The sequence below is a fragment of the Galeopterus variegatus genome, unplaced genomic scaffold (genome assembly GCF_000696425.1).
Source record: "Galeopterus variegatus unplaced genomic scaffold, G_variegatus-3.0.2 Scaffold13, whole genome shotgun sequence".
Lineage (NCBI taxonomy): Eukaryota > Metazoa > Chordata > Mammalia > Dermoptera > Cynocephalidae > Galeopterus > Galeopterus variegatus.
The window spans coordinates 1276810-1295967 of record NW_007726124.1 but is presented as its reverse complement, the minus strand read 5'-3'; the positions used below and the strand labels follow the sequence as shown (position 1 = coordinate 1295967).

General features: G+C 41.2%; 1 protein-coding gene across 4 annotated transcripts in view; it reads right to left on the bottom strand.

The window, feature by feature from the left end:
• GSTA4 (glutathione S-transferase alpha 4) overlaps positions 1-19158 on the bottom strand; it is a 72021-nt gene that overhangs the window by 14232 nt on the left and 38631 nt on the right. The window contains exons 8-9 of one of the 4 annotated variants that reach the window (XM_008593681.1): positions 17533-17625; positions 14863-15161 (exon numbers count right to left, since the gene is read on the bottom strand). The exons of 1 other annotated variant lie outside the window; for it this stretch is intronic. In XM_008593681.1, the coding sequence (XP_008591903.1) occupies positions 15045-15161; positions 17533-17625 (210 nt within the window). In that variant the 3' untranslated portion in view covers positions 14863-15044. Of the gene's footprint in view, positions 1-14862; positions 15162-17532; positions 17626-19158 lie in introns of those variants that run through there. 2 more of the 4 variants (XM_008593740.1, XM_008593854.1) reach the window with 2 other exon arrangements.

Below are 19158 nucleotides of genomic sequence, written 5' to 3'. Positions count from 1 at the left end.
GTCAACAATATTTGAAAACAAAAACAATATTTGAAGCAATTCCCACACTTTACTATTTCATATATAATAAATAATTTAATGTGTATCTTTTAAGCTTTTTTGAAGTTGTTTACATTATAGAAAAATTGCAAAACTGAGGGCTGGCCTCTGGCTCACTTGGGAGAGCGTGGTGCTGACAACACCAAGTCAAGGGTTAAGATCCCCTTACCGGTCATCTTTAAAAAAAAAAAAATTGCAGAACTGGTACAGTTTCCAAATACCCTTCACCCAGTGTCTACTTATGTTAACATTTTGCATAACCACAGTTCAGTGATCAAAACTAGGAATTTAACATCAATATAATACTATCAACTAAACTCCAGACCTTACTTGGGTTTCACCAGTTTTTCATCCAATACCCGTTTGCTAGTCCAGGATCCCATCCAGGACCCCACATTGTGTTTAGCTGTCATGTCTCCTTAGTCACCTCCAATCTGTGACAGTTCCTCAGTCTTTGCTTGTCTTTAGTGATCTTTGCACTTTTGGAGAGTATTGGTTGGTTATTTTGTGGAATGTACCTCAATTTTGGTGTCTGATTTTTTTTATGATTCGATGGAGATTACACATTTTCCACAAAATATCACAGAAGTTATACTGTTCCCTTCTCAGGGTATCACTTCCAGACATAGTATCATATGTGAGACATAGTATGTCTTATTAATGGTGATGTTAACCTTGATCCCTTGATTAAAGTAGTGTCTGCAGGTTTGTCAACTATACACCTTTGGAATTAATAAATACCTTGTGGAAGATACTTTGTGACTATGCAAATATTCTCTTTCTGAATAAGCTTCCACCCACTAACTTTAGCAACCAGTATGGATCTTGCCTGCAGCAAATATTACTAGTGTTTGTCTGATGGTGATTTTCTATTTGCCTCATTCCTTCTACATTTAATAATTGGAATTCTTCTGTAACAAAGGACTATCCCTTCTCATTTATTTACTTATTCAATCATTTACTTATATCACTATGGCCTTATGAATATTTTATTCTAAGGGTTATAATTGAATACTATCAATATATATATTTTGTTGCTCAAATTGTTCCAGCTTTGGCCTTGGGGAGCTCCTTCAGGTTGGCTTTTGTGTCTTTATGACGTTTCCTCATTTTGTGAGCATTCCAGATATTTTCTGTATGTACCAAAGATGTTCCAGGCTTACTTTATATTTCTTCTGCCCTGGCGCTGAAGTCAGCCATTTCTTCAAGGATCGTTGTCTTCTTTTATTGTGGAAGGTATTTCAAGACTAGGACGTGGGCACTGCGTGTGTTCATTGTTTCTGGGGTTTCAATACCACTAGGCCCTTCCCAGTGAGAAATATATGTATGTTCTATTACACACACACATACCCCAATATGTTTTTCTGTATCTATCTGCATAAATGTAATCAAAAACCATGAGCTCATACAGATACCTGCTATTTCAATTCAATAGATTCATTTAGCCATCTCCTTTTCTTGTTTGTAACTTCTTTTTCTGACAAGTGAGAAACCTAGCTCTGATTATCCAAAATAGACCGTATTTACATATTTGTTCAATCCAAGTACACATAAAATAGTTTTAGAATTGATCATTTGTACCTCTGTGAGAAACAAATTTACCAATATGAGTATGGTATTTTTCTTTTTGTCTTATACATTTCTTTCTGTCTTGAGCTTTACACTATCCAGTCAAAATGTTGCTTTTTAAAGTTATTTAGGTCATTTCTTTTCTTCCCCACCCCCGTCAGTTTGGTTCTATTATTCATCTGAAATGCTGTTAGGTTGCTAGTTTTTGTATTCCACTTTGGATTTCCCTCACATCTCAGGTGGTGAATTCGTTTTCGGACATGCAAAACTTGACCATGGTTCTTATGATGCTGGAGGTGGGGGACGGGGGTGGGCGATAGTCAGCCTCAACCCACCCTATCCTCTTACCAGGTTCTTGATTCTGCCCCAGGAAAGAATTCAAGAGCAGAGTCACAGTAGAAAGTGAGAACAGGTTTAATATAATGAATAAGAGATATAGATTTCACATAGAGAGTGTGGCATAGCTCCAGAGACTGAGCAGGGCCCACACCAAGTTTAATACAAAAGTAAGAAATATACACTTAAAGTCAATACGGAGTGCAGGTTGGCTCAAGAGAATGAGCAGCTGCTTGCTGAGAGTAAGTTTAACACAAAAAGGAAGAAATACACGCCCCACAGGCAGAGTGAGGTCTGGCTCCAGGAGAGTGAGCAACAGCCCTGCCTTCTGCTGGGATTGGGCTTTTAAAATTTCTCTATTTAATCAATATTCAATTAAGGGGATGGTTCCCAGTTATGTAACATTAGTCTTGCACATGCTCAGTCAGCCTCTTCCTGAAGCATGCTCATTGGTCAAATTCTATCACATGTACCAAAACCATTGAAGAATATTCTGTGCTCTATAGCACCTCTAGTGGAAGGTCATTCAGAGGATAAACTCCACTTTACTGAGCATGCCTGGCCATCAGGGTTACATAAACCCTCTCTACTGAGCATGCCCAGCCACTGGATTTGCATAAGCAGCCAGGTGTTGGTGTTGCAAACTGGTCTAACTGGCAACAGTAGCTGTCCTCTAAGGGAGGGCCCAGAGGGAGGGGCCTGAGGCCTGGGTGAGTGGTTTGAAACCCAAGAGGTCTGTCCTGAAACCAGAGCCCAGGGAAACTGAGCACTTCCTGTACCACTAAGAGTCAGTTATAAAAGAGTGTCCTCACAGAAGCATCTGAACCTCCTTGTCCCTACCACACTGTTCCCATTCCTTCTTCTTTCCACCCCTTTCACCCTCCCCCTGCAGCTAACCAAACTCATTCACTTCTGACTCATCCCTCCTGTTATTTGCTCAAATATTTATTTTCTCACTACCCCTCCTTTCTTATTATAGATTCTCATTTGCATTTTGTTGTTGGTTGTTGGTTTTTTCACTTACTGATAGATTCTCAAAATCACCTACATCTATGTTCACAAATATCTTCCTTATTTTTTTTTAACTACTGCAAAGTACTCCGTTGTATGAATGCATCACAGTTTGTGCAACCCCTCTTCCATGTATGGACATTTATTTATGGTTTCCAATATTTATGGAATTACAAGCAATGCTGCAATGAACAGCACTGTGCATATGTATTTCTATATTTTGGGCTGTGAACTTTAGTATGTTTCTTTAAAATGTAATACTCTTTTTCTAGAAATAACTATATAATTTCACAATAACACTAAAAATTTATAATTTCTTACTTTCATGAAATATCCTGCATCCATTTTTCCTCAATTGTCTCATGAAGATTTCTTTACAGTTGTTCTATTTGCATCAGCATTCAAGCAAAGTCTATATATAGCATTTGAGTGATATGAATAAATATATTCTGTAGAAATGGATGAATGAATACAGACAGAGTCAGGCAGGGTGTGTGGGGATTTGTGAGGAGTTCTCAAAGCCCAGACTCCTACCCCTAGGTCCTCGAGGTTGTGCACAGTGACATTATCTGATTGTGATGAAGACCTGGGGACCCAGCAGGGCCTGCCGCATACCAGGAGCTCACAGGACAGTGGAGGAGACATGGTGGCTTGTAGGTGTTGTTAGAGGTTTGCTGGGACTCTGTGGAGGGCACAGAGGAGAGAGCAGCGCTCCCTGGGAAGCAACGAGGTGGGGAGTTGAGTGTGGCCAGGTGGGGAGGAGCTGGCCAGGCAGGGCTAGCAAATGTGCCCAGGCACGGAGGCAAGAGACCCTGCCATGCTCAGGGGGTTGCTTGGGCTGGAGATCAGGGAGTGAGGTGGGGTGTGAGGACGCTTTGAGCAGGCAATGGGGATGCACTAAAGAATTTAAAGAAAGGCAGTGTCTAGCTACTACAAGGGCTACTGCGAGGCTAAGGCCTAGAATCCTCACACAGCGCCAATTGTCTAGCTTTTAATCCTGTTCGTGACACCAATTGTAAAGCTAGGCGACCACGCTAGTTGTCGTGGCTCTTTTACCTGCTGGTAATCCTGCACCAACTGGGCCGATGGTTGAGCTAGGGCTGGGTCTGGAGCTCCCAGACCCCTCAAGCCCATTCACAGACTGGGTCACAAACTCTTCACACACCAGGCTGGGTCACCAGACTCCTTCACGCAGGTCTGTGAGCTAGGTAACCGGCCACACTGTCCTTGGAAGCTGCAGGTCTTGGAAGCTGCAGGTCTGCACGTACTCCACCCACACAACGTGTTTATGGAACCACCTTGAACTGGCTCCGAGGCAAGGGGAGCCTGACCAAATTGTTCCATTTTCCCAACAGGCAGTGATATTCAGATTTGCGTTCTAGAAAAGCCACTCTGGTGGTAAGTAGAGAACTGACTAGAGCAGAGCACAGCTGCAGTCAGGGAGCCCACTGGGAGGTCACTGGGTGGTGGAGGTGAGCAGCCATCAGGTTGTGACCCCATACAGTAGAAGAGGATGGGACGAGGAGAGACACCTGTGAAGTGGTTAGGAAGTAAAGTTGACACCGCTTATGTCCTGTTCCGTGGCAGGGCAAGGAGAGATAACCCAGAATGATTCCTGTCACTGGTCTGGACTCCTGATGCACAGGTGCATCTCACTCAGGGGCAAGGCAGGTTGGTGTCAATTTCCATTCCTGGGAGCCAGCCCTGGGGAGAGCACCTCACATCCTTTCCCCCAGGACAGCATCTCCATCCATTTCTCCCTGAGGCAGAGAAAGGGTTGCATCTGTGGTTGGGCACATCAGCCCCCTCAGGAGTGGCCAGTAGAGTTCGGTGAAATCAGCAATTGAACTCCAGGGCGGGTTTCTAGGAAAAGCTCTCTGCCCAGGCCTTTGTCCTGGGCACCTGACCCCTGTATATCTGCCTTCTGCATGTCCGATTGGCTGTGCTTTAGGCAACTCAAACTGACCTTGCCCAAAACCAAAATCGGGGTTCAAATCTCAGAGACTGATGATCCACACTTTTGATACATGCAGCTACTCCCGCCGAGGGTTCGGATCCCACATACAGACCAGTTCCCGCTCACTGGCTGAGCGAGGCGCAGGAGCAACACTGAGGGTTGCGGTCCCGTTGCCGGTCCCGGTCCGGTGCAGGGGCGACACTGAGGGTTGCGATCCGTTGCCGGACACGGAAAAAGACAAAAAAAAAAAAACAATGATTAACTTTGTGTTGTGGGATTAGGGGTGTGGTGTGTGTATGTGTGTGTGCGTTTTTTCTTTTTTACAGGTTTTGTGCATTAAGCCTGTATATGTTTAAAATTTAGGAAAAAGTTTATATAATATTTTAGATAAGCCATTAATAAAAAGAATCAGAATCCTCAATTATTCATACACTATGGTTGCAAATATGAGGATGTATATGTACATGGGGAAAGACAAAGGAACACAGAACAAGAAAAATAATGTCTATTGGGGTTATGAGATTGTGGGTAGATTGATTTTCTTTTAAAATATACTGGAATTTTAGTATAATATCATTTTTTACAGTAATAAGTGAAAATCAGGAGAACAGACATGAAGCAAAATGGAACTTCCTGTATAAAACAGAGGTGGGGAAGGAGAGAGGTAAGGAAGAATGAGGAAGCAGGAAATTAACCTGCCACAGATTTTCATAGCCCAGTGTTGCCCCGTGTTATACAATATGGCATTGCATTGCATTACATTGCACTAAATAATGTGTTTAGTACTTTGCAGAACGTGCATTAGCATGACCCAGCTTGGCACAGGCTTTATCTTTGCTTTGCATGAAATTGTGTTACAGTTACATAACATGTACATAAAGAATATGAACCTTTGAGTTTTAGACTCAAAATCCAGCTCACCTACTCACTGACTATGCAAACTCAATAAATTGCTTAACATCTCTGAGCCTAATTCTTCATCAGTAAAATGGAAATAATAATGCCTACCTCACCAGGTTATTGTGAGGCTTAAAGGAGATAATATGTGTAAAATAGCTAGCACATAATTATTCAAAATAGTCACCATTATTATTATCAAGTGTGAATAGCTTCGTATGGACAGAAAGAGCTATGCACACAAGCAGGCCCCCAACTGCAAGAATCTCAGCCTCTGGGGCTGATGGGGGTAGGGGTGGGTGGATAGTGGGGTAAGGGGGTTGTTTAAAATTCTGAGAGAGACTTTCCAGGTGGAATTTCACAAAAGGATATCTGGGCCAAGAAAAAAAAAACATTCTGTTAACAGAAGTGCAATCCAAAACAAGTTCCAGAATAAATAAACAAACACAAGATTTGAGATCATTTGGGTTGATATAAAGAGGACCCAGTTATAGGGAGGTTGTGCAAGGCAGCTGGAGATCAATATGCAGCTGCTGGGACTGGGGCCTTAACGGGACAGGCGGCTACAGACCCTGAAAGCACTGGCTCGAAGAGTAAATGGAGTCCCAGGTTTTCACTAGAATGTGATCCTCAAAACTGTTCTAAAGCAGGTTTTATAAATTAGAGCATAGTTCCCCATTGGAACCATGTTATATTTGTAGCTTTTATTCCTGACCAAGGACTTATCATCGAACAATGCCTACCTGTAGCTTTAAAAAAAAAAGTGTCATAAAAGGACAGATGAAGCAACTATGAATCTTCAAAATAATTTACTGAGCTTCAATGTGTATAAAATGTAAACCTGCCAGCATCCCTGAGTGCTCTCATAGACATGGTTGAACACGAGTGATATTCTGCTGGAAGTCTAAGGACTTGGTGGCTGAGTGGGAGTCATGGGCTTCCCCTCTCTCTACCTCACTCCCACACCCAGTCATCTATCAAGTTTGCTGATTTTCTTCAATGTTTTCACATCAATCTCTTCCTCTCCATCCTAATTCCTCTGTCCTACTTCTGCCCAGATCGTCACTCATCTGGGTTCTTGCAAAAGTCTCCTAACCAGATTCCCCGACCACTGTTTTTCTCACTGTAGCAGGTAAGATACTTTCAACTTCAAGTAACAGAAAACTCAGAAGTGTATTAGCAATCAGAAAGATGACATCTCATCAAGAAATATGGAAGTAACTGCAAAGATGATTAGCTTGGCAATACAACACAATCAAGGATCCTGCAAGCCCATTGGCTGCTTCATCAGGGTTGTGCCCTATGCCACAAAATGACCGCCACAGCCCTCACATCCAATGGCAGGAAAGGAAGTTTCTCTTGCACATCTGTTTTTGTCAGGAAGTAAAACCTTTGGAACTCCTCAGCTGGCTTCTCCTTTTGGGTCCTTAGACAAGGTTTCATGCTAACACATAGACTATTTAATAAGCAAGATAAGGAAGTGAAGGGATGGGAAGAAAGAGTGGAGAGACTCAGAGGCCCAACCCCCACACCAGTGTGCAGAGGATGCCAGACATGGAGTCAAAGTATTCGAGTGAATAGGACTGAAGCCACATTGGAATCTAAAAAGGACAGGTTTTTTTTTCTCTGCACTCTTTCTTCCCAACCCCTGACTTTCTTACCCTGCTTGCTAAATAGGAAAACAAGGCTGAGAAGCTAATCAGTGCTTTACAAAGCTAACAGTTCTTTCTTTGAGATTTGTAGAGTTTTGAGAAGTGATCACGGCCAAACAACTGGAAGCTGACCTTGGCACCAGCTTTGTGAAACCAAACTGTGCAAAAGACTTTGCAGAAGAGTTGATTCTACTCCAGAGCAAATCAAAATCATGCAGGGCCCTGAGATAACAGTGAAGATGAGAACAGAAGCCAGGCGAAGCCTTGGCAATACCTTGTACCCGACTCATAGACACAGACCCCTCGTAGTTCACATCCCCTTCTCTCCTGCTTTTCACCTCCCATGTTCCATTCCCTCAACCCCACCTTTAAAAACTCCTCAGTAAATCTGAGTCTCTGATGTAGGATAGCCTACCATCTCCTTCAGCTGAATGCATCTACTTTTCTAACACCAACCATTTGACTTCTGAGTCTTCTTTTCTTTCCTTCTCTGTGGAATATATTATAAAGCATATATACTTCACAGGGCCTGGGTTTCCAAAGCCTCGCAGTTTCAAATATTGACCTTGTGGAGGACTGGAAATTTTCCTCAGGCTATAAGTCTCTGGTGTAAGATAAAGATTTGTGGCACAGCAAGGTTGCTGGCTCAAGGACAGACTAGTTACTAATTGAAATGTAAAGATACTGGAAAATTGCTGGAGGGAGAAGGAATGTTTGCTAAGATCAAGCCTTTGTTGGTGGATCACTTAATTGTCTAATGGAATGTAATCTCACTTGTTTCACTGAAAGTTACCAGCCTACATTGTTAAACTATAATCCCACCTATGTCCTCTTCCTGTAACTTTCTGGTCTGGAAAATAAATGCAGAAAGAGAACCCCAATTCAGGGTTAATTTCCAAAGGAAGGGTTGCCTCTCACTGGAGGCTTCCAGGGAAGTTAACCACTTTGGGGCCTCTCACTGCTCAGAAGAGATGGGCTTTGAGTAATCCTTTGCATTTCCGTCACCCAGGGGAAGAAGGGTGACAAATCCGTGGGGGGCAAAGCAACACAAAACAACACTTCTCAAGGGGGTGGGCAGCCAGACCCGAGTCCCATAACAAAAGGAGATTGTTCTCCAGCTTTAAGATTTAATGCCCGCTCTGCTGGATTTCAGACATGCTTAGGACTTCTTACCCCTTTCTTTTGGCTTATTTCTCCCTTTTTGAATGGGATTGTGTACCCTATGCTTGTCCCACCCCTGTATCTTAGAAGTAGGTAACTTGTTTTGATTTCATAGATGAGAGACATTGGACTTTTTGAGTTGGTTCTGGGACAAGTTAAGACTCTTGGGCTATGGAGATAAAATAAATGTATTTGTATGTGAGAAGGACATGAGCTTTGCAGGGCCAGAGGTGGAATACTGTGGTTTGAATGTCTCCCCAAGCTTATGTTGGAGCTCAACACCCAATATGGGGTGGAAGGTATGGCCTTTAACAGACAATTGTATCACAAGGACTGTGCCCTCATGAGTGGATTGATCCACTCACAGAGTAATGGGTTGATGATTTAATGGGTCGTCATGGGTGAGGTTCTGAATGCTTTATAAGGAGAGCAAATGAGAAGGTTAGCTCTCTCTCATTCTTGCATATGATATCATATCTCGCCATATGATACCCTGCATTGCCGCAGGACTCTGTAGGGTGTCCCCACCCAGAATAAGGCCCTTGCCAGATGTGCCACCTGGACAGTGGACTTCCCAGCACCCAAAACTGTAAGAAATAAATTTTGCTCCTTTATAAATTACCCAGTTTCAGGTATTCTGTTAGAGACAACAGAAAATGAACTAATACACAGAGTTTCAGTTTTGCAAGATGAAAATAGTTCTGGAGATGGATGGTGGTGATGGTTGTACAACATTATGAATGTATTTAATACCACTGAACTGTACACTTAAAAATGGTTGAGCTGATAAAAATGGTGATGCGTATTTTATTACAATTAAAATTAAGAATAGTAAAAAAAAAAAAAAATGGAATTCTAACAAGCTCCCTGGGGATGCTGAGGCTGCTGGTCTATGAGCCACATGTTGAGTAAAACAGCTTTAGGGGACTCCAGCAACCATAAAAACATTGGCACTGTAAGCCAATTAGCTCTTAGAGACAACTTCCTTCTTTTGAGTGAAGGGTGAAGTGGCATCTGAGTCACAAGTGTTCCTCACACTGTACCAGAAGTTGGGAGACCTTGGTTGCACTTCTGATTTTATCACTGGGTCACTTGGTGTTCTCAGTTGGGCAGAGCTCTTAACCTTCCTAGGTGCTCATTTTCACATCCATAAAATGAGCGTTGGAAGAGATTTTGAACCAGACGATCCCTAAATTTCCTCTGGGCTAGGGGAATGCGTAATTTGAATCTGAAAGTGATTCCAGGAGAGAGCCAAGGCTAGCCCGTGAAATGACTATGTTGTGTGGTGGTGTACAGGTCTAGGGCAGTTAGACTTTTTCAGTTCTGGAGGAAAATTAGATCTTTTCTATGGGCAAATTGGATTCATTCAGGATGGTTCTGAAGGTCTTAGATCAGTGTTTAGCAAGCACAAAATCTGACAAATGATCATTTGAATCTCTGATTTCTATTTTTGGTAGTTTCCAGAAATGTGGGAGTCTAGTGGAGAGAGAAAGCTACAAAATCACCACAAAGACTTCTTGCCAACATTTTTAGAGACACATGCCAAGCCAAAAGCAAACAATGGCCTGGTTTGATCACTTTTGCCTGTTGTGTTTAAAACCCAACTAGTTTTCTCACATTACAACTGGGAAATAAAAATTCCAAATTTATTTCAACAAAGTATTCTAAAGAGAGTGTTTATCTCAATATTTCCCCCTTCCACTGCATAGTTCTACTCTGAAAACAAATCATCTTAAACTCTTTCATGATTAAGTTGGTATCTCTGTTAAGGCCAACCCTAGATGGCTTTATGTTGAGATTAACATATCTCTCCCATACCCATATTGGAAAAGGGTATAATCACTGTGGACAGAAACTCTGTCCCTCCTTAGAAAATATGCTTAAAACTACACAGAGGATTAAAGAGACCTACTAGCACTAAAGGAATGAGTTGGCAAAGTCTAGGAATGTGAATTCCTGGATTAAAATATCTATGTTAACAAAAATAGAACGAGCTAAAAACCAAAATGCTTTGACTGAGAAAAAGCAAGCAGATGTAATTTTTAAATCCAAGCTCCTCCATCTTATTATTTTGAAATATTGTTTCCCTAACTGGAACTCTGACCCTTAAACTGCATGTGTAATATTAGTGGTTGGTGCTGAGACTTCCTGCTAATTTGATTTTTAAATCAAATTAAACCTTAAAAAATAACAAACTTCAAAACTGACACTTCTGGGCCAGCCCGTGGCTCATTCGGGTGAGCGTGGTGCTGATAACACCAAGGCCATGGATTCGAATGCCATATAGGGATGGCCGGTTTGCTCACTGGCTGAGCGTGGTGCTGACAACACCAAGCCAAGGGTTAAGATCCCCTTACCGGTCATCTTTAAAAAAAAAAAAACAGACCCTTTTAACTTTTGACTATTCAGCTATTATCAAATATATAACTTGTACAAAATACCCACTGAAAATAAAGATTAAGCATATAAGTCAATTTCTGTTTTTTTTGAATATATAACTTGTACAAAATACCCACTGAAAATAAAGATTAAGCATATAAGTCAATTTCTGCTTTTTTTTTTTTTTTCCTATTTGGGAAAAAAAACTACAGAAAAATTCAACTTCCTCTCGCACTGAGTTACCAACAAGCAAAAATCATTTGAATAGAATGTGTTTTCTTGCCTCTGCTGACCTCTAGTGGCGCAGCAATAGTGCTTACAAGAAGCAAAGAAAACAAGTAGAAACAAGAGGGAACAAAGGTACGTGCTTTTTGTGGAACACATGGAATTTATCGTACCCCAAATGTGTTTTAATTAAAAATGCACTTTAAACAACCAAAACTAAAACTTGTTGATTGGTGATGGTAATAAACAGTGTCTTCTCAAACAAAAGTTTGCTATAGTTGCAAAAATAACTTTTGCTTGGAAGCAACTTGAGTAAAGGAACACATCCTAATTTTGCAACCCAGGAACTGCCTAAATCAGAGCTGCATTCATAGCAGACCAGTAAGAGATGCTATTTAAAGAAAGCACTGGTTTGCACCAGAAGTGCTGTCCCTATCTAATTCTCTGGAACCAATACTGGAAAAGGGTATGAACCCAAGGACCATGGGGCCATGTCTGCCAGGGCCACCTAAGATCCAGTTATCAAGAGAGAACCAAGGGGAGCCAGGAAGTTTGAGCAAGTGGATGAATTATGTGCTGGGTGTTATCTACATGGCATTGAAAGTACTAATAGCTCCATCTTACAGATAAGGACACAGAGGCTCACAAAGATAAAGTCTTGCTTAGTCACCCAGTGTAAGTGACAGAGCCAGATCCCAGGTCTTTCTGATGCCAAAGTTCATGCTTTTTTCACCATGTCACATGCCTCTCACCCAATGTGGAAGGGAAGAAGCAAACATGATCCAAGGCTTGAAAAGAACATGAACAAAAGCACCACCCCTGGAAGTAAGCGAGCAAGAAGAGGACGCATAAAGCAGGCAGAGGTGGGAGAGGGGTCCTATGGTATACGCAGCAAGTAGGAGATGAAAGGTAACAGAACATTCTCACACCTGGAAAGGATGACATTCTGCTTGGGCAGCCCAGACCGTGTGTTTGGAAAGATGAGTGGTAATACAAGGCAGTGTTGCAAACTTTGTAAAAATCACCTGGGGACCTTGTAAAAATGCAGATTCAATAGGTCTCGGGTAGGGCCTGAAGCTCTGCATTTCTAACAAGTTCCCAGGTGCCTCCAGTGCTTCTGGTCAGGGCCACACTATGAATAGTGAGTGTAAACCACATAAGCCAAGTGGGTATTCTGGACACAGTGCTCTCTGCAGATGAAGCCCTCCACTCCTGGGAGGAGGCCAGAAGGCACTTGTGGACAGCAGCTGAGGAATCGCCAGCATCAGCGCCTCAGGCACAACAGTCTGCGCGGTGTCTGCTGTTTTCTGCTGCCATTACAGTCCAGCTGCGAGTCTTAATGGCTCACTTGGCCAAAGACATACAAGGGTACTGTTTGGCCAGATTTGTTGACCTGGGAGTGTTACCTCTTTTCTATTAGCAGAACTGTTTCTTAATTCCTGCAGTGGTTGGACTGGCCGTGGGGCTACAGAGCATTTATATTCTTGCGGACATTTGTCTTGAAAGATGGGGAGGATCTCACTCTGCCTTCCTTTTCTCCAAAGTAAAGGAACTCTTTCCCACAATCCCATAGCATAATTCTTTCTGAATTACAGAGAGCAGGACTCAACAGTGGTACTGCCTCTGGGTCTGGCAAAGAAAAATCCTACCTGCTGCACTGGGCCTCTGAGCAGGCATTTGGGAAGAGGGAGGCTTTCCTGCCCAGAATCTGCAATCTGGCTTCTAGTGAACGCATCTCTGTCCCTGGTTTCAAGGTCTCTGACATCCTATTTGACTAAGAGGCAGATGTTGTCTTCAGGGTCATCAGCAAAAATCTTTGCTCACTCTTTCTAGGTTTGGAAAGAAAGAGGAAAGCTGCAATTTACTGAGGGTCTGCTATGTGCCAGGCACTGTACCTAAATCCATCACTTGATTCATAGGCACATGTGCACACACACACACAATCAATGTCAAAGCAAGTCAGAAAACAGCCTCTGATTTTTTATTTTTGTTGAATTCATTTCACTTATGGGAATGGATGTCTACTTTTACAGTCAGTCTACAGCCAATCCAGACACTTCAAGGATATCTTTTTTTTTTTTTCTTTTTGATGGCTGGCCATTAGGGGGATCTGAACCCTTGACCTTGCTATTATCAACACTGTGCTCTAACTGAGCTAACCTGCCAACCCACATTTGGTTTGTTTTGTTTGATGTGGATGCCTTGAGCAAATAGAAGATGATTTTGGAAATTGCTCAGAGAGGATGTAATCTTATATGTGGAAAAGCCTTCGTGATTCCATTCCCTAGAAGAGACCTGGGCTGCTGCTCCCCTTCAGCGGACATGTCTCTGGGGTATCACCCGATTCCATTAGCTTGGCATCTCTTCCTATCTGTGCACACTTGACAGAACGCCCTTATTCCCAGGATGCCCTCTGGGAATAAGAAAAACAACTAAATTATAGATTTAAATTTGACCACAAAGACTTGAAAAGAAAAACAATTGGATTAACTTGATTATTGGATTCTTTTGCAATTGTAAAGGGAAAATGGGGACATTTAGGACTAGTGGGAAATAGCAGTTACTTCTAGGTGTACATTGCAGCACTGTGAATAAGTGCTGTAGTAAAGTAAAACTTACTACAGCTTAAAGTAAAACTTGAGAATTCTCCACACTCCCTTCCACTGTGCTGGTTTCCTTGTTATGCACAGTCCCCCCCCCCCCCCCCCCCCCCCCCCCCGCCACTCACGGATGTGATTGACAACAGGCACTCAGGGCCAGGCAGACCTGTGCTAAAACTTCCTTTCAAGCACTTGCTAGCTCTGTGACTGTGGAAAATTACTTGACTTCTCTGGGACCAACCCTAAAAGATGGTTGTGAAGATTAAGTAGGAGGTATAAACTGCCTAGCAAAAAGCTAGGCACACAGCAGCCACTCAAAACCAGTAGCTATTAGGCTTATTGTTAACAATAGAAGAGTCCGTGGAAAGATTACTGAAGAATAAAAATAGAAAGTGTGAATGAAAGAGGTCAGCTCCTCCAATCCCCCATCAAATAAGCCCCATGTGTTGCTGAGCTCCAAATGATATGACTTGGGAACATACAATTGCCCTTAAAGAAAGTACAGTATATTAAGGCTGGGAAATCTTGTGGTCAATTTGTATAAAGAAATATTTATTTGTTATATCTTAATCTCAGTGTCACTTGGAATTGTTTTTGTCAAAGCAAAACCCAGTCATGGGGTGACTATTATAGGTGGAAGAAGGTCATCTAATTATCCAAGTTTTTTTTTCAGGTTTCAGAATGGTGTTCCCTGGTCATTCTCCATCCCCCACACGTCGTCTTAGGATTTACTACCATCAGCCACTGTCTTACTTCCAATTTGTTATTTGCCACGTTTTTTCTTTCCCAAGTACTCAGCAATCAGCATAAGTGTTGGAGAGATCTTGGACCCCAAATCTCTGGTTGCTCTTCCCCCAAAGAAACCAACCTTAATGCAGACAGCAAGAACAGTGCCCAATGTAGACCACTAGACCACTGACCTGAATGTATCTGTCTCCCACTTATTTATATGGAATATCAGTCTCATAAAAGTTGTAGACCATCATTCGCAATTGACAAGCTTAAAAAGAACAAAACCAAAAAACTTCACACATCAGAACAGTTTTAATACTGCATTTAATTGGCATTTGTTGTTATTGGCAGTACGACTTTGTTATTTTCAGACACTTTGCCCTAGAATCTACTGTTTGCTGCTGTTATATCCACTATAGATGGCATGTACCAATGTTGCGGCTAGATTTATTATTCTTGCCATCATGAGACCTGCTGCCATCAGAACTACAGAATGTTCCTGACCAGTGTAACAAAGTGGCCATCCAGGGGTGGCTTCCTCTGACTCCCAGGCTGCCGGGACTTCCTAATAGTAGGGATGTTGCTGATTCTTGTTGTAAATGCCTGAAATGAGAAACAGTAAGATCAGGGCCTCAATAGCAGCCACAACCTTTAAGAAAAATCAGAACTTTGTTATGAGTGGAGAGTGTTGAGACCTTCAGTTTACGGAGCTCAGTGTGTTGAATCTGAGTTAATCCTTCAACAGTGGATGATATTCCTGGGAAGGGTAGTATGATTGTCAGCGTATTTAGCATGAGTTAAATTATCTTATTAAAAAGTCATTGTCACAATCAGTCAGTTCATATAAAAAACCCTAAAATATTCATATTCTTTGAGTACTTGTTCTAGGAATTTATTATAAAGGGTGTGAGCAAAGAAATAGCTATAAGCTTGTTAACCCAGAGAAAGATTGGAAAAAACTTATGTTTTCAGGAAAAGGAAACTGATTATACAAGGGGTCCTCAAAAGTTCATGGAAAATTTTGTATTATCTTTTAATTCTATTTTTCCACAAATTTTTTGAAGTACTCTTGTATTAATTATGGTACATTTCTACAAGGAATATATAAGCCAATAACTTAAAATGATATGTACAAAAGGAAAAAAGAAGGTCTTGAATCAACAGGGAATACAGTGCATTGTTTAGTAAAAAAGCCCAGGGAAGAAGAGAATATATACTTATTTTCTGTTTTGTGTAAGAAAGTGAGAAGGGAGGGATGCAAACATATATTTGTATTTGCTTGTGTTTGCATAGAAACACTGGAAGGAAACACCCCCCCCCCAACACTTGCAGGCAGCCCAGCAATGACCACTGAGCTTCTGCAGGAAGTGCCCCGGGCTCTTCTGAGCCAGGGTGGTGGGGGACCTCGGGCCTCAGTCACCCCCACACCGACCTGAGCAACCAGCCCAGCAATGACCACCAAGCCACAATAAGAAGGGCCCCAGATTCCTGAGCTGGGGTGGTGGCGGCAAGGGCTTTTGCCACACACCCCTGACATCTGCACCCAGCCTGGCAATGACCAAGCCATTGCTGGAAGTCCCCATTCTCCCCTGTCACAATAAGAAGGGCCCCAGATTCCTGAGCTGGGGTGGTGGCGGCAAGGGCTTTTGCCACACCCCCCTGACATCTGCACCCAGCCTGGCAATGACCAAGCCATTGCTGGAAGTCCCCATTCTCCCCTGTGGGTTTGAGGGTGGTGCCACAATCCTCAATCCCACCTCTCCTCCTTCCTCCTTCTTCCATCACATTTCCTTCCCCTTTCCTCTCTCCCCCTCCCTTGCAATTGCTCTGCAACAACATCCTAGAATGCAAAAAAAAAATAATATTAATAAAATTACATTTTCTTTAAAAAAAAAAAAAAAGAAACACAAAAGACAGAATGAAGTTCCAACATATATCTAGCAAGAGCCCAGAAGGACAAAATAGAGAGAACAGGGAATAAACTATTTTCAATGCTATTTGGTAGGGAATTTTCCAGAATGTGTAAAAAAAAAAGAATCCTCAGACTGAAAAAGAACACCAAGCAGAAAAACAAAACAAATTCATAAGCAAACACAGTTATTGAAAGTATATCAGATAAAGAGAAAAATCTAAAATAAATAAAAAGAAAAATATGGTACAATCAAAGGAAAAATAACCATACTAGTAGCAGACTTCTAAATAACAACAGTCAAGGTCAGAAGACATTGTAACAATATCTTCAGTGTTTTGAGGGAAAATGATTATTAATCTAGAAATCTGTAACCATCTAAATAATTATTTTAGAGTTAAGGTAAAATGAAGATATTTTCTGACAAAGACTTAAAGAGCCAACCACTTACAGCTCCTCCCTGAAAGAACTACAGAAAATGCTCTTCATGTAGAAGGAAAAAGCACCCAAAAGAAAGTCACGAGAAGCAAAGAGCAACGGTGAGCAAAGAAATCAGCCAACCATGTTGCCAAGTCCACATGAGTGACTGTTTAAAAAATGAACTACTTAGAAGTTTAAAAACCAGTTGGGGCTAAAATATTATTCAACAAAAACATAAAAATAAGAAAGAAGTTTGGAGGAAAGATGAAGCTTTGTTTTATTGAGAAGATAGTGACTAATAGTTTAGAAAAGAAGTAAATGTGTGTCTTCCAAAACATTAGAAGGAAAGTAGGAAATACAGAAAACTTCATCAATCTAATAGCACTTAGAAAAGAGGGGGGGAAGGTAAAGAAAAGTTTTGTATTTGTAAATAGAAAACAACATAGACTAAAAGGAGTAAATACAAATTTATTAGTAATGGCAAGATATTTTTCTATGTGGCTCAAAACATAGAATTGACTGAACAAACTTATAGTATGGTGCTGTGTGCATAAAAATACTTTAAGATCCACCTATTTTTTTATAAGATTTTTTAACAACCCAAAGACAGGACTCTATTTTTAAAAATGAACAGGAAGAACTTACATCAAATTCCTGGTGTAAATTCAGGTTGTCTCTGAGGAGGGAAAGAGGAAGGGATGGAAGAGTTGAGTGCAGTCCAAAGGAGACTTTAACTATCTGTATATATTTGTTTTAAGGAGAAAGAAAAAGTTCATAAGCAAGAAAATGAAAGTATTGACATTGCCAAGTCATAGGCACACAGCAGTTCTGCTTTTGAAAATATTTTAAATAATAGAATAACAGGTGTAATTATCTTCAGCCTAAGTACAATTATCTAAAAATCTAAAACAAACTATTTATAGTAGAATGGAAGGAAATACATGAAGATAATACTGACATTTATCTTTTAGTGGTGAGGGTGGAAGTGATTTTTTTCTTTCTACTTTCTACATTTCTGTATTACCCAATTTTTTATGATGAGTATCTACTTCTCATAAAATAAGTTTTAAAACTCACTTTATTTTAGGAAATAAAGTTCAATCTCTGAATGCAAAAACTTGGACGTACACATTTGAAAATATGGCATCTGTGTTACAGAGCTGATGTAGACAATAGTCTTTGATTTGGCAAAGCAGTTTAGTTACCTAGGTGAATCAGAGAAGCAGGGTTTGTTTTCTTCTCAGAACTGTGGTCTTTGCACAGAGAAAAGCTCTGTCCCCAAGCCCCAAAGAGGATGTTTTACTTGGACTAGCAGCCTCCAGAATATATGCTCTGGATCATATGGGATATCAAGAGAGATTGCTTGGCAACTAAATCAAAACACAAGCCCAAGTCCCAATGACATGTCACGGTGACAAATCATTTTAAAATAGTTCCTAGTTCTTTAACTCAACATAAGGAAATTAGTAACTGCATTTAATTTAAAACACAATTAAAATTATTTAGTATATCCTGTCTTACAGAGTAGAAATGACACAGTCCAGCCAAAGACTAGACTCAAGAAGTATTTAGGGTCTACTTATTTCAGAAAGAATAACTAAGATGTAAATGAATCACGTAGTTCCATTTTGCTAAAAGAGAAACAAACTAGACACTAAAGTACATTTTAAAAAACACTATTACATCCAACTCCAAATTGAATAGGATAGCTTTAAATGAGTGTTCTGAATTAATGCAACATCTGATTAAAGAGGTTGGATAGGCCAGAATGCCTCAACCAGGGTGTCATCCTTCACTGCTGTGCATATATATCTGAGAATCTGAACCCCAAATTCTTGAAGTTGTGGAGCAGGGGTTGGAATAATGAAGCCCCTAAAGCAGTCTTCTCCAGCTGCCAGCTGCTTTGTCTGTCTGCCCTAAAGCCACACAAATGTCATCACTCTCTATGAGTACTGTGACATGAAAAAGTTAAGAAACACAACAGTAACCAGAGCTCCTTAGAGAAATGGCTGATTGCAGGTCTGCAGAAGGGAATGTACAAGATGAACCTGGAGTATCCTGTTGTATCAGAGAGCAAGGAAGATGGCTGGGGACATGTCAAAAATACCGGCAGCAAACTTGAAGAAACTACCACTGGCCAAAAGATAGGATGCTTGAGCCCCATTAAGAACAAGAGCTTTTTTTTTTTTTTTTCCTTTTTGTCTTTTTTACTGACCGGTAACGGGATCGCAACCCTCGGTGTTGCGCCCGCACCGCGCTCAGCCAGTGAGC